Genomic DNA, 15286 nt, shown 5'->3' with positions numbered 1-15286 from the left:
GCCCTCTGTGTAGATCAGGGGGCAGAGTCACACTGGCTGGGCAGATAAGACCAAAGTTGAGACTTGAGGCTATCAGGTAGGAGCAGTGGGGAAACAATCTTGTCCCAGGTGTTCAGGGGTAGAATTGTGGTGTTGATGTCCACTCTGGACATTGCTGAGGGCTGGGGTGGACCGACTGGAGCAGGATTTCTGGGGCCCTTTGGTTTTGGGTAAGTTCAGGTGCTCTGATGAAGGAAGGTGACTTGGTAGGCCCAGGTACCTTAGCACCAAGTAGACTACTAAGTCTAACTATACTTGCCTCCAAAGAAGTTCGAAATATTAGCCAAGACTCCAAAAAAGGAGAGCCCCAGCCTGGCAGAGAGCTATGTGGAGAAGGGTCCAGCCCTGGGCCAATCCCTTAGCTCCACTTACTCCTCATTTTACTTCAGTCTGCCGCCAAATAAGTGGTTTAGACGCTTTTTTTTTTGAGACAGAGTCTCACTATGTTGCCCTCAGTAGAGTGCTGTGGCATCACAGCCCACAGCAACCTCAAACTCTTGGGCTTAAGTGTAAGCCAAGCCCAAATAGCTGAGACTACAGGTACCCACCATAACGCCCGGCTATTTTTTGGTTGTTGTTGTTGTTATTGTTATTTGGCAGACTTGGGCTGAATTTTAACCTGCCAGCTCCAGTATATGTGGTTGGTGCCCTAGTTGCTGAGCTACAGGTGCCGAGCCCTTTTTTTTTTTTTTTTTTTTTTTAGGGGTGTGTGAAAATAAACCCCCCCCCCCAACTGGGGGGCTCAAGTGATTCTCTTGCCTCAGCCTCTCAAGTAGCTGGGACTATAGGTGCCCGCCACAACGCCCAGCTATTTTTATTTTTTGGTTGTAGTCGTCATTGTTGTTTTGCAGGCCCTGGCTGGATTCGAACTCACCAACTCTGGTGTATGTGGCTGGTGCCCTAACCGCTGAGCTACAGGTTCCAGGCCGCTAATAGACTCCTTAAGAGAGGCAGTGAGGAGCTGGTGAAAAGAGGGATCCCCAAGTTCAAGCCAGAATTGGAATGCAGGATATTCATGCTCTGGCTTCTGTCCAGCTACTGACGGGGTGCCATTAGATACCCTTCCTATTCTGGGATGCAAAGAAATCTGTTCCTAGGTCTTATGTCTGTTGCTCTGGGCTCTTTTGAACTCAGTGGCCCTCAGCACAGAGCCAGAACTTAGGGGGAGAAGCATACTTTTCCCAAGAATTGCTTTTAGAAGCAGCCCTGTTGCCAGCACACACATATGCATGTGTGTATGGATGCAGCTTTTCTGAACATAGGCTATATTATAGATCATCACCACAGAACATCCCTTTTAGGCCTAGTAACAAACACCACAGAGTTCAGGGCCATTAATTTTTATCCTATGCAGAGAGTGCACGGTGTTCGGAATCTGTGGTTACCAAGAGAGCGGACTGCAGGAACCTGGCTCTGCTCCCAATGCTGCTGACAAGCCCTCAGGCAAGGGACTGAGGGGAGGTAGGGAGAATTCCCAGGAGGCAGGGGGCCTTAAGCCTGCCTGACGGAGTCTCTGGGAATACGCCCTGCAGCCCAGTCCAGAAACTTCTCTCCGGGGACTAGGTCCTGCAGAAGGAAGAGAAGGTCCTAAGAAAGCCTGGGGTTAGGGGTACCATGTCCTGGGGAGGGGAGTCTGCCTCTAGGGCTTACAAAGCTCCAGAAATAGTTCATGCTATGTCTCAGGCACTTGGCCAGGAGAAAGTCATTGTGTTCGATTCACTGGTCACAGAGCCTGCCATGTGCCCAGCAAGGTGTTGGGTGCAGATGGGCGTGGCTTACAAATGGCACCACGGAGATCATGACTGATGAAGCATCGAGGTGGTGGATACAGCCAGTGATATAGGAAAGGTCCCTGGAGTCGTGGGAAGTCGGGGTGAGCTCCACCAGGAGATGTTGGGCTGGGCCTTAAAAGACAAGCAGCGTTTGAATAGGTGGAGTGGCATTTCCTGACTAAACTTCAAAGCATGGGACACTGGTGTTTGGGGGCCATTGGTAGGAGTCTCCCTGTGTCTACAGTTCCCTCTCCCCCAGCAGTGCTGGACTGCAAGGAGTTCTCCTTTCTCAGTGTCTAGAAGAGGAACTGTGGCTGCCCCTGAGACATAGACCCTAAGAGTAGCACCCGCCAGTTCTGCAAAAAAATCTTACTTTTGCCCCAAGTTTGGCCTGTGTAGAGCCTCTGCGTTTACCCAGTGCTGCCCCCCTGCCCCCCTCCCCCCATGGCCTCCTGTTCCCTTGGTCCTGAGCTGGGATGGCAGGAGGGAAAGGTGTCCCTCATGGACAGGTGGCCTTAGGACTCACCTCTGTCTTGCCCCACCCTAGCCAGCCTCTGGGTTCCTGGGGTCTTTCTGCTGCTGACCAGCTTGGGGCCTACCAGTGGATTATGAATGAGATGAGAAGGCCAAAGCTGGGCTTAGATATGGAAAGATTTCTATCTCAGGCTATCTTGGAAAGAGGCTGAGTAGATCTCTTCTCTGGGAACAGAGTATGAGGACACAGGATGGGGCAATAGGAGGAAAGGGGTCCCCAGCTGGTTCTCTCAGGCTATGCATTCCAGACCCTACCATTCAACAGCTTTCATCAGACATGACTTCACCTCCAGGCCATGACCCTGTCCCACCTCTGAGCCTGTGCCCCATCTCCCTGCTGGTTTCCCAGCCAGCACTTCCCACCTCTGGCCCCACCTCCCAGCCCTCTTTCCCTCGAGGCTATGGGAGCCTGGTTTGGCTGCCAGGGAAGATTGTATCTGACCACACCAGGGCAGGCTGAGGGCACTGTTGGGTGAGCTGGGGCCTCCTTAGGTTCTTGCTGTGGACTGAGCTCAGGTTACTCGGTGGATGGGCAAGGGAGAACAGGACCCCCTCTTAGCTGGCACAGGGATTTGCGCACCGATCCTTCTCTTTTTGGTAAGCTTCTGGTGGAGGCCTAGGTTTTGGCATGTACAAGCTACAGTAGGGCCTTCGGAAGCTGCAGGGGCCAGCCTGGCTTGGCCCCCACTCCCATCTTTCCCATCTCAGACCCCTCCCTGCAGCCCCTTCACTCCTTCTCTCTGCAGATGGGACCCAGGTAAGTCCAGGTGCCCATTGTCCCAGCCCCTCTGGCACAGGTAAGCGTCAGGCCTGAGGGAGCCTGTGGTGGGGAATGAAAGGTGAGGGGTGGAGAGGTCCTAGGAAGGCGAGAAGTTGAGGGATTGGAGAGGCAGGGTGGCTGGCTCATCAGCCAGAAGGTAGGCAGGTGGGAGTGCAAGGGGAGGGGCAAAGTTGGGGTTCTATGGGGAAGGGCTGAGGAGTGGGGTAAGAGAGGCAGCTGTGGATGCGGGCTGGGCTTGTTGCCAGAAAGCACAGGAGGAAAATAAAGACAGGATGCTCTTCTTGTCCTTGCTAGGTGTAGTGACACGGGAAGGTAAGGAGGAAGCTAACATTTATACCCAGACCCCTGTCCCATGTCAGGCACCAGGCAAGGTGTGTTCTTGTCTGTTGACCCATTCAGTGAGTGTGGCAGCCTGTGCAAGACTATTCCCTCGTGACATGGTTCTCCCCCTGTCCTTGCCTCCTTGCCTGCCAGTCCCAGCCTCTTCTGCTGTTAGGCTGCCCTGGGGTAGGAGTGGACTTCCTGCTGCTATGTTGGTTTAGGACCTGCCCGTGAGCTAGGTCTGGACTGGGTGAGGCCTGCCCTTAACTTCAGCTGTTGTCCACAGAGAGCTACTGAGTGCAGGACAGATAGCCTAATGCCCAGTGATTCTATCTGGCAAGGAGCAGGGCAACCCAGGTATCCTCCTTGCTTCAGTCCTAGCTGTCCAAACCCTAATCGGCAGGTTGGACAGACAGGACACACAAATAGAAGAAGAAAAAAATTGTAGGAGGTAGTATGTGCCCAGTGCCAAATTAGAGGGCACCTGATTAGTGAGTTTATCCATTTGTTCAAGAATCAGTGAACCCCATCTCTGTGCCAGACCCTTTTCTAGTTATTTTAGGGGGAATGCAAGCATTCATTCATTGATTTCATATTTACTGAGTGCCTACTGTATCTAGGTACTATTTTAGGTGCTGGGGATAATAAGCATTGGGCGAAACCAAGTCCCTGCTCTGTGGAGCTTAAGTCAGACATGGCACCTGGCCACCAAGTGCTTCTCCTGCCACGAGCAGCCAGCATGATGGCTGTGCAGGAGAGGTGGGTGCACAGGTGCCCATTTGATCCAGGAAAGAGGGTGGGACTCCCAACTCAGCTTTCAGCAAGGAGTAGATTTGGAAAAGTAGAGTATAGGTATGAGGACAGCACAGGCAGGTGACATTGGGAGCAAGAGCTCAGAGGACAGATGATCTACAGGCTTGTGACAAGGTGGAAGCTGAAGGCCAAGGTGGAGCGTCTTGTACAGATTGAAGGAGACCAAGTTGATAGAAGCCAAGTGAGGATCAGATTTAGGACTCCCTGAAAGGCTAAAGCATCTTGAAATGTACTTCCGGGGTTCCAGGCAGAAGCCCTTCTGTGTTCCCTTCTGCTCTAGAGGCAGTGGCCATGCTGAGAATGAGATGGGGCCACTGCTAGGGGGTGCTCACAGTCTGTGTGGCTGAGGCCACTGGTCTTAGGTCCAGGTGGCCCACCTAGGGTTCCCCTAAGCTCCTCTTATACTGTCAGGGGAGACACCCCGGGAAGCTAGGATACCAGAACATGGGAGGATAAGACCTTTCCTGGAGCACGAGTATGTTGGCATCAGACTCAGCCGAGAATGAGAATCTGGATTCCTCAGGTGCCATGTGAAGAGTGGGCGAGAGCACTGAAGCCACACATTGTCTGCTGTGGACTGTGTCTGGGTGCATAGTCATCCCATCAGGACTCTTGATACGGGTGGGGTGCTAGCAGGCACCTCCTCACTCAGCTCCTCTCTTACGTCCACCTCACAGAGCATGCTAGTGCAAGTGTCCCTTAGGGACAACATGTCGCAAACCTCTCTTCCTTTTCCCAGTGTGAAGCCTTCTTGACTTCTTTAAAGTTGGTGGAAAAACAGAGCACTGGCCTCAGCAGGTCCAGAACCCTGCTGGCTCTGCCCCTGAGGTGGGAGACTGGACAGGTCCCTTTACCTCTGAGCCCAGGACAGATGGGGGTGACGAGGTGAAAGGACTCTGCAAACAATCAAAGTGCATATACACTGCAGATGCAAAGATTGAGGTTAGGAGGGCGTGGGTGGCCTGGAGGCTGCACTTCCTAACTCCCTGACTGGGGCTTTGGCATGAGGCCTTCCCAGCTCTCCTTAGCCCTTGACCCAGGGGACAGCCTGTGGCTGCCCTGTGGGGATGTCCAGCATTGGAACTGCTCTGGGGCCGGCCTGGTCCCCACCTGCTTCCCCTGGCATCTCTGGTTGCTCAGCCCAGCTGGTTGTGCTGGCGTGGACCCTGGTCTGGTGGCTAGTTATAAATAGCCCTTGCACCCACAGACTTGGCAGGGTGCTCCTGGTGTGGGTGCAGAGGACTTGAAAAGAGGCAGCCAAGCCTGCTGTCCTTACTATCCAGGCCCAGAGCTGCGTGGGGGCCCTAGGAGCAGGTCTGGGAGCACACAGGCCCAGGCAGCTGAGGAGCCTGCCTTGGGCACAGGGCTCTGCAGGCCCAGAGTGGGTAGCCAGGGCTGCCGCAGGCTTGAGGCATCACTTTATCCAGTGACTGGCACTAGAGCATGGGAGGGTGATGACAGAGAGGGCCTGTGCAGCCCCTTGGGGGTGGAAGAGGAACAGAGTGGGCCTGTCTGCCCGATCACCTCTTTTGAGCCCAGCTCATTAGAGGGCAGCTGGGCAAATCGTCTTATTCTGGGGATGGAGGGAACAAAGGGAAGGAGAGGACAGGGCCCAGAATATACCACCTTTGCAATCTGCAAAATCCCTGTGGCCTGCAACCCCAGGCCTGGGAGGAACATATTTGGTGGAAAAGCCCTATGCCTAGAGTCTGAAGATACAACTCAGATATCCCTGGTTGTGGGTATAACTGTGTACGGGTGGTATGGCCTCCTTTCTCCTGGATAAGGTGGAATCGGTAATACTGACCTTGCAGCACCCTGGCACGGCTTAAGTGAGGAAAAGACCCCAACGGTGTGCTGTAGTTGTTAAGTGAGCTTGGCAGAGGCCTGGTGGGGTGCGGCCCTGTACTTACAATCACAATTTCTGGCTGACACTACCCTCTCTCTCTGTCCCCAGGCTGCCCCTTGCCCCGTGCAGACACGCCAGGCCCTCAGCCCCAGCCCATGGACCTGCGGGTAGGTCAGCGGCCCACAGTGGAGCCCCCACCAGAGCCCACGCTGCTGGCCCTGCAGCGTCCCCAGCGCCTGCACAGCCACCACCTCTTCCTGGCAGGCCTACAGCAGCAGCACTCGGCAGAGCCCATGAGGGTAAAGGCAGAGCTCCGTGAACACAGGGCGACCTTGGGCTTGGCCCCCAGCCTCCCTCCCTCAAGCCTCCCTAGTGCCCAGTCTCAGTCCTCAACTCCTTGCCCATTCCTGGGCCATTGGCCTTGCCCACAGCTCTCCATGGACACGCCGATGCCCGAGTTGCAGGGTGGGCAGCAGGAGCAAGAGCTTCGGCAGCTTCTCAATAAGGACAAAAGCAAGCGAAGTAAGGATGGAGGCAGCCCCAGCCCTGGCCCAGTCTGGGAGCCCAGGCCACCAGTGGGGGGTGGGCGTAGCTGGCTGGGCCAGCAGCCACCTGCTCTCCCTCTGCTTACCTGGCTGTGCCTGTGAGTGGGGCAGGGTCTGGAAGCTCCAGGGAGAGGTGGGGCCTTGGCTTGGCTCCTGCCTGAAGAGTCCCTGGGATGTGTTATATTGGGTATGTGGACAAGGCCATGGGCAGAGAGTATTTCAGGGAGGTTGCCCATTCACCCACTCCCAGCCCACTCATGACTCTGCCCCTGCAGGTGCCGTAGCCAGCAGTGTGGTCAAGCAAAAGCTGGCAGAGGTGATTCTAAAGAAGCAGCAGGCAGCCCTAGAGAGAACAGTCCACCCCAACAGCCCTAACATCCCCTATAGGTAATGCTATCACTTCACCTGCTTTCCCCCATCCCACCAGGCCCCTTCCTCCTCACCTGCCATTACCTGAGCCATACCCTTCACCTAAACTTAATGCCCCCAAGCTTCTCTCTCAACTTTCCTGTCCTCTTCTCTCTGTCCTTGATCTCTCCCCTTCCCACCTAAGATACACACAGGCTGTACACACACACACATCCTGCTGCCTTTCTTCTTATGCACAGGAGTCCCTTCTCTAATGTCCTAGTTCCTAGAGCAGGTTCTTGCCAGAGTTCCTAGAGCTCTGCACTGTGGCAGCTGGGCAGGAAGAGTGGCCCACTGCTGCCACCTGGAGATGGTCCCCATTCTTGCTTGCCCCATGCTGTTAGCCTTGCCCGCTGCCGCCTCCCTACCAGGTTCCCAGCCCCTGTGCCATGCTCAGGAGGGTGACCATGCACCACTCTGAAGTACCTGGCACTTGCTCCACAGAACTCTCGAGCCCTTGGAGACAGAAGGGGCCACCCGCTCTATGCTCAGCAGCTTTCTGCCTCCTGTCCCCAGCCTGCCCAGTGACCCCCCAGAGCACTTCCCCCTGCGCAAGACAGGTGAGCTGGGCACACAGCCAGGACCCTCTAGGGAAATTAAGGGACAAGGGCCTCAGATGCAGGTCAAGACTGCAAAGGGGTGGGACCACAGTCCACAGGCTTCTGTCTTCTCTCTGAGGCCGCCTTCTTTTGCCTTACCCCGTAGAAATGATGAGGAGTGAGGGACAGAGGGTGGTGTGGGGACCTGAGTGTCACTGGCACTCCTTGCAGTCTCTGAGCCCAACCTGAAACTACGCTACAAGCCCAAGAAGTCCCTGGAGCGCAGGAAGAATCCACTGCTCAGGAAGGAGAGCGCACCACCCAGCCTCCAGCGGCGGCCTGCAGAAACACTCGGAGGTGAGGCAGCAGCCACCCTTAATCCTGGCAGGTCTTGTCCCTCTGGGTTGGATCCCATCCAGATGGGGGTTCCCTCTTTAGGACTTCTGTGTGTGTTCATACAGGATATATCCTGCACTCTCTCCAGAGGGGGTGGGAGCAGTGTTGAATCCCACCCTGCTTAGATGTGGGCTAAGTTAACATCTTTCCAGAAAACGGGGCATGCTGAAAGAAATAGTCCCCAAGTGCCATGGGCTAGTGGTGGCCTGCCTTCTTCCCATTGTGGGAAGAAAGCAGGAGACAGAGGCCTACCCCAGCCTCTGATGCACTTTCCCTTCTCCCCCCTCTAGACTCCTCCCCCAGTAGTAGCAGCACACCCGTGTCAGGGTGTAGCTCCCCTAATGACAGCGAGCATGGCCCTAACCCTGTCCTGGGTTCAGAGGTAAGGCCTTGCCAGAACTGGGCTCTCCTGGGGCAGTTCTGAGGCTCAGCCTTCTTCCAGCAGACAGCCTAACCTGGGCTGGGGCTGCAGGGTCTGGGCAGCCCAAAGCAGAGCCTATGGGTGTTCTGGGAAGCATGCTGGGTAGAGGACTGGGACCGGTGACCCCTGGCCCTGCTCCCTATGGCAGGCGCTCTTGGGCCAGCGGCTGCGGCTGCAGGAGACTCCTCTGGCCCCGTTCGCCTTGCCGACAGTGTCCTTGCTGCCCACAATCACACTGGGGCTTCCCGCCCCTGCCAGGGTGAGTGGCTGGGGCGCCCACCCCCACTCTAGGCCTCCTAGCTTCTTTTACTCCCTTTTCTTACTGCCTCTCCCATCACCTTCACTGCTCTCTTCTGGAGTCTTCTCCCCTGTGATTTCTCCCTGCCTCTCCCTTAGGCTGATGGTGACCATAGGACCCATCCAACTCTGGGGCCTCGGGGGCCGGTCCTGGGGAGTACTCATGCTCCCTTCTTCCTGCCCCATGGCCTAGAGGCTGAGGCTGGGGGTGCCTTGCCCTCTCGCCTGCAGCCTATTCTTCTCCTGGACCCCTCAGGCTCTCATGCCCCGCTGCTGACTGGTGAGTCCCACTGCTTCTCTGGGGCTGGTGGGATGGTAGATCTCTGCACCTTGCTAAGGGCCAAGCTTGGGAAGGGACCCCCAACCCTTCCCATATCTTTGTCCTGTGCATCGTTCTGCTGTGTCCTGGCCCCCTACCCATGCTCTTGTATCCTTCTACTGCTCCCTGTGGTCCCCACCTCATGACCCCACTAACCCATTCTTTCCAGTGCCCGGGCTTGGGCCCTTGCCCTTCCACGTTGCCCAGTCCATATTGACCAAGCGGCTCTCCGGGTCAGGCCTCCACTGGGCACTGAGCCGGACTTGCTCAGAGCCCCTGCCCCCCAGTGCCACGGCCCCTCCACCGCCAGGCCCCCTACAGGCCCGCTCAGAGCGGCTCAAACCTCACGTCCAACCGATCAAGGTGAGAATTGGGTAGGGGAGGTCTGAGAAGGGGAGGCTGTAGGGCAGTGGTTCTCAACCCTCCTAATGCTGCAGCCCTTTAATATAGTTCCTGTGGGTCGCCACCTACAGGTTGAGAACAGCTGCTCTAGGGGGTGTTTAACTGGGCCCCTGGGGGCTGAAAGCAGAAGGGGCTTAGGAAGGGCAGGGACAGGGAGGACAAGAGCGAGGATATGGTTTCTAGGTACCCAGAGCTGCGTGTCTCTGGAATCCTAGCAAGATAAGTAGCCTCCTGGCTGGGCCCACCTCCCACTCCACACCCATTGCTCCAACATGATTTCTCAGCCAGGCATTTCCCCTCCCCAGAGATCGCCTAAGCCAAGTGAGAAATCTCGACTGCGGCACATACCCTCAGCTGAGGACCTAGAAACAGATGGCGGAGCAGTGGGCCAGCTGCTGGGTGATGGCCTGGAACACAGAGAGGTGGGCCATGGGCAGCCTGAAGCCAGAGGCCCCGTTCTCCAGCAGCACCAGCAGGTACAGCAGTGCCCACGTGAGCTTCAGAAAGGGTGTGCAGAAGACTGGCCTAGCATGAGATAAGGAAGGGAGGCACATGTGACATCAGTTCAGGGAACAGCCCTACAAGATCCAGGGTGCTGTATCCACACCAAGATGTGGGCATGTACACATGTGCACACACATACCTCTATATACACACACACAGTCCAGCAGCCTGCCAGTCTCAGGGTGAGTCTGGCCTTTCATGGAGCCATGAACACTCCTGTCCAAGTGCGTCTCCCCTGAGGTTGGGGTGAGAGGTGGAACAGAGCTCTTCTCACTGTGGTTGACAAGCCATGGTTATTCATCTGCTAAAGCTGTTGAGTCAAGTACTGTAGACTTAAACTGTCACCTCACAGTTCTGGAGGCTGGAAGTCCAAAATCAAGGTGGTGGCAGAGTTGGTTCCGTCTGAGGGCTGTGAGGGAAGGGGCTGGTTCAGGCCTCTCTCCTCAGCTTACAGACGGCTGTCTTCTTCCTGTGGGCTTCCTTCTGTCTGTGTCTGGTTCATATTCCTCTTTTATAAGGACAGTAGTCATATTGGATTAAGGCTGCACTAATCACCTCATTTTCACTTGGTTACCTCTGTTTGTAAAGGCCTTGTCTCCAAATAAGGTCACATTCTGACCTGGGGCTAGGACTTCAACATATGAATTGGGTTGGGGGGGACAAAGTACAACCTGTGACATATAGGTCCATACCTGTGTTGTGGGGCAGTTGCTAGTCCTTGGCAATGAAGAGATCCTGATCAGAGCTGGACCCAAGTCCCCTCACCTGGGCTCTGGCTTTGGAGTCCCAAGGGTACAGGGAGCTCTGGTGGAACTGAATGATCAGTCTGGGGTGCAGGCCTTGGCAGAGCTGCTCAGGGGAGGGGCTCATTCCAAGGCAAGAGCCAAGCTGGATGGCAGGGCCAGGTGTGTCCTGGAGTCCATCTAGGCAAGGGGTACACTTGGAGATTCTCAAGACCTCAGGAAAGGCCCTGAGCCCAGGACACTGAGGCCCCCTGTTTTCTTTAGGTATTCCTTTGGGAACAGCAGCGACTGCCTGGGCGGCTCCCCCGGGGAGGCACTGGGGACTCTGTGCTGCTTCCTCTGGTCCAGGGCAGGCACCGGCCCGTGTCCAGGACCCAGTCTTCCCCAGCCGCGCCTGCCTCACTATCAAACCCTGAGCCTACCAGCCAGGCCCACGTCTCCTCCAGCTCAGAGACCCCCGCCAGGACCCTGCGCTTCACCACAGGTGAGACTGGTATGGAAGTGGAGGCAGGAAGGAGAGGCTCGGCGGCACAAGTCCATGCCTGTGTTGTGGTGACACTCAGGACATTTTTAGAGGCTACATGGTCATAATTTTGTTCAGCCATTGAGGAGACCAGTGGGAAATCTAAGGTGATAAGTTTATGGTCAGACAGTAAGTGCCAGTCAGGCCAGAGTAAGAATCCTAGCCTGCTGCCAAGGCATTCAGCCCATTTTTAAAATGACATTTATTGTTGTTCCTCTGCTTGGAGGAAAAGCTCAGAATTATTTTAGAAATTTTGAAAAGTGGGCAGCACCTTGGCTCAGTAAGTAGGGCACTGGCCCTGTATACCGAAGGTGGCGGGTTCAAACCCAGCCATGGCCAAACTGCAACATAAAATAGCCAGGCATTGTAGCGAGCACCTGTGGTCCCAGCTACTCAGGAAACTGAGGCAAGAGAATCACCTAAGCTCAGGAGTTGGTGGTTGCTGTGAGCTGTGGCACCACGGCACTCTACTGAGGGTGACAAAGTGAGACTATCTCAAAAAAAAAAAAACCCAGAAATTTTGTAAAGTGGAGGAAAGCATAAAATAAAAATAAAAATCACCAACCACTATCCTACTACCTAGAGGTCACCCCTCTTAACTTCTGCTGTAGTTCAGTCCAGTCTTTGTTCTCGCCTGCTTTAACCTGTTGTGAATGCTTCTTGGCATAGTTAAGTTTTCAAACTGAGACTCATCCTAATTTTATTTTCATTCAGTGATTCCTTATTGATTGGACATTTAGATTATTGCTCATTTTAAGAGTCTTATGCTCTACCGACTGAGCTAGCCAGGCGTCTGATTATTGCTCATTTAAATTTCCTTATGCATAAATCTTTACTCACATTTGGGAGTATTTCCCATGGTTCACTCTTAAGGAGGGGCATTCCTGCGAAAATGGTGTGAGCATTTTGAAGGCCCTTGGTGTCCCGAGATGAACAGAAACTCATCCTCCCACAGCCACGTGCAGGGCCCTCCTCTGCAGACTTCCTGTGGGTCAGACTGAGATAGCCACACCTCCAAAGCTGTTATTTGTCTTATCACGTGGCCCAGTGTCACTGTGGGCTTCCCAGCTCCCGGTTTGGGGGTTGCCTAGGAATTCTATCCCCTTCTTGCTGCCCTTTGTAGCCTCTTTGGCAGCCAGTGTGAGAGGCCTGACATTAGGCCTCGGCCTTAGGCTTGAGCGCTTGAGGGCACAGTGCTGTCAGGCCACGTGAGCAGTCAGGTCAGCGTGGCAAGAAGGCAGTGGCTCTGTGGAAGCTGTATTGGCATGGTGCTGTGTTGTCTAAGGCCACCTAGGGAAGTGTCTGGGTGTGAAGGGAGAGGGTGGGGGACGGAGGCAGGATGGAGAATGCAGCCTGTGTGGATGTAGGGGTGTGTGTGTCCCACCTGGATCGGCTTGGGGGCTGTGGCCATGGGGGTGGAAGAGGAGGCCCTGGGGTCCCGGCCCTGACCCTTGCTCCTGCAGGGCTGGTCTATGACTCAGTAATGCTGAAGCACCAGTGCTCCTGTGGAGACAACAGCAGGCACCCAGAGCATGCTGGCCGCATCCAGAGCATCTGGTCCCGGCTGCAGGAGCAAGGGCTGCGGAGTCAGTGTGAGGTGAGGACTTGGATGGGGGGCACAGTATAGGAAGAGGGAAGGATAGCCGGAGGGATGGGGCCAGCGGGAGATGAGGGGCAGGTGGCACAGTGGGAGTGGGAGAGAGTGGGCAAGGGCTGAGGAGTGCTGTGGGTCCTTCCTCAGTGTCTCCGGGGCCGGAAGGCCTCCCTGGAGGAGCTACAGTCGGTCCACTCCGAGCGGCACGTTCTCCTCTATGGCACCAACCCGCTCAGCCGCTTTAAACTGGACAACGAGAAGCTGGCAGGTAGGGGCTTGGAGGAGCCTGAGCCTGGCTCTCACTTAGCTCCTTTGCTTTCATCCCAGCTTTCCCCCTCTGCTGCCCACACCCGCCTCTCCCTGTCCTATCTCTCCCCTCCACTCCCACCCAGCCATCTTGTCAGAGCCTCCCTGCTCCTGGATGGGCCAAAGCCAAGAACACCCACACTCACACTGCTGGGCCTCTCCCCACAGGGATCCTGGCAGAGCGGATGTTTGTGATGCTGCCCTGTGGTGGGGTTGGGGTAAGTGTCCCAGGGTCTCAACTAGGCATTGCCAAGGGCTCTCCTCCCTTCAGTTCTCCCAGGCCCAGACTGGGCAGGCCGGGGACTTGCCCCTAGGTCCCCCAAGAGGCTGGAAGCCCCCGATAGACAGGGGTGTCCTAGCCCCGTCAGTGTCTCCTGAGTATGGAGCCCCTAGTCCAGGCTCGTACTTGGAAGGTGTTTGATAGACCTTGAGTGAGGTGGAGTCAGGCTGATTCCCAGAACAGCCTGGCATGGGGCTGTGGGGATGCTCCCAGTGTCCTTTGTGATCTAGGCACTTCACACAGCCCTCTGTGACCCCCAGCTTTGCCTACCCCTCACCTGTGGGAGGGGCTTCCCGCTCCCTCTGTCTGGCTCTCCTCACCTAGAAATGTTCCTGTAGTGGTTTCTAAGGCAAGGTGTATGGACACAAGGGATGGAGCCCTCACTTTGAGAGAGAGTGGCAGCTGCAGCTGGTGGGGGGCTGTTTGGGAGCCGGTCAGCGCCCTGTTCACAACCTCCCATTTCTTGCCACTTTCTGATTTTTCCAACTGTTGTTACTTCTGTTTTCTCCTCCCTTCTCTCCCTCTCTGTCTGTCTCTCTCTCTCTCTCTCTTTCTTTCTCCAGCCTCTTGCGACTCTCTCTGCCTTCCTCGCCTCTCTTGGTCTGCCTCGCCCCCCCATCTCCCCATCATGCCCCCCGGCCCCTCCCTAGCCTTGAGGCCCAGGGACTGGGTTTGGGGGGCCCCAGCCTGGGCTAGGGGCCCTGAGTGGAAGACAGTGGTGCAGACGGCCCCTCCAGCTCCGACCGTCCCGCAGGGCCTGAGCAGAGTCAGCTGGGGCTTAAAACCCCTCCCGGCCCAAACCCCAAGTCCCGCCCAGGTAACGCCATGCCCCCTCCCACGACCGGGGAGGCAGGTGTGATGCTGCCAGCAGAGTGCTGGCCAGATATGGGCTGATGCTGGGACTTAAGCTGGGAAGAAGTTGTGCTGGGATTGGGGACACAGGAGGCCTTGCTTTTGGGCGGTGGGGCACTAGGGAGGCAGCGCTGTCTGCTCAGCTCCCTGCCCCTGGGATCTTGGCCGCTGGGTGGGGATGCCCCATTGGGCCCCAGTTCCTATGTGAAGCCTTGGATGATGCGGGCCCTGACTCTGGCTCCCACAGGTGGATACTGACACCATCTGGAATGAGCTGCATTCCTCCAATGCAGCCTGCTGGGCCGCTGGCAGTGTCACTGACCTCGCCTTCAAAGTGGCTTCCCGAAAGCTGAAGGTAGGTTTGGGTTAAGGGAAGCTCACCACAGAAGAGGCAACAGGGTGGAACAGTGGGGAATCCAGGCCCATGACCCCTGGCGTCTCATTCCTCTTGGATATTGCCACACAGTTTTGGAAGGAAAATCAGGGGCTTTAGGGACTAAGCTTTGAACCCCAGGTGCATATTACTTGGCAGGGACATAAGCCACTGTGACCTTATGACCCTTAGTCTCTAGAAGACATAGGGTTCTGGTCATCCAGGACCAATTTAAGGCCCACTGTGTGGCTTTGGGCGAATCTCAGGATGTCTCTGGACCTTTAGTACTGAGGTTATGTAATGGGGCTGGTAACCATCCTTGCTCATTCTGGGCTGGGCTTCTTACAGGGCTTGGCCAGTGGCCCACAGCCTGTTGCCTAGGAGCGTATGGTCCAAGGCAGTCACAGTGTCCTCGGTATCAGAGCACCTCAGGGCAGCGTCATGTGGCTCTATCAGTTACACCTGACAACTTTGGACAAGTTGTTTAACTCACCTAAGCTTCAGACTTCTCCTAATCTGTAAAGTGGAGATAATAATGTTTGTGTTGTGAAGATGTCATATGGAGGATCAGGTACTGTTGACCTCAAGGAGATGCTGTGAGGATGAAAGCCAGCGTTTGTCAAGTGGTTGGCACAATGGCAGTTGCATGTTTTTGCTCGGTGGCCAGTAGCAGTT

The 15286-nt window shown here is 55.7% G+C and overlaps 1 protein-coding gene across 1 annotated transcript in view; it reads left to right on the top strand.

Moving 5' to 3' along the window:
* HDAC7 (histone deacetylase 7) overlaps positions 1–15286 on the top strand; it is a 35741-nt gene that overhangs the window by 13170 nt on the left and 7285 nt on the right. The window contains exons 2-16 of the mRNA XM_003793567.3: positions 6218–6408; positions 6541–6631; positions 6930–7041; positions 7507–7622; positions 7833–7958; positions 8288–8379; positions 8567–8677; positions 8815–8995; positions 9204–9397; positions 9742–9912; positions 10948–11167; positions 12670–12803; positions 12948–13068; positions 13275–13324; positions 14486–14593. Of these exons, the coding sequence (XP_003793615.1) occupies positions 6218–6408; positions 6541–6631; positions 6930–7041; positions 7507–7622; positions 7833–7958; positions 8288–8379; positions 8567–8677; positions 8815–8995; positions 9204–9397; positions 9742–9912; positions 10948–11167; positions 12670–12803; positions 12948–13068; positions 13275–13324; positions 14486–14593 (2018 nt within the window). The remainder of the gene's footprint in view (positions 1–6217; positions 6409–6540; positions 6632–6929; positions 7042–7506; positions 7623–7832; positions 7959–8287; positions 8380–8566; positions 8678–8814; positions 8996–9203; positions 9398–9741; positions 9913–10947; positions 11168–12669; positions 12804–12947; positions 13069–13274; positions 13325–14485; positions 14594–15286) is intronic.

The sequence above is a fragment of the Otolemur garnettii genome, unplaced genomic scaffold (assembly GCF_000181295.1).
Source record: "Otolemur garnettii isolate 467f Iridium unplaced genomic scaffold, OtoGar3 scaffold00070, whole genome shotgun sequence".
Classification (NCBI taxonomy): domain Eukaryota; kingdom Metazoa; phylum Chordata; class Mammalia; order Primates; family Galagidae; genus Otolemur; species Otolemur garnettii.
Note: the sequence above shows the minus strand (reverse complement) of the source record. Positions and strands in the feature narration are given on the sequence as shown.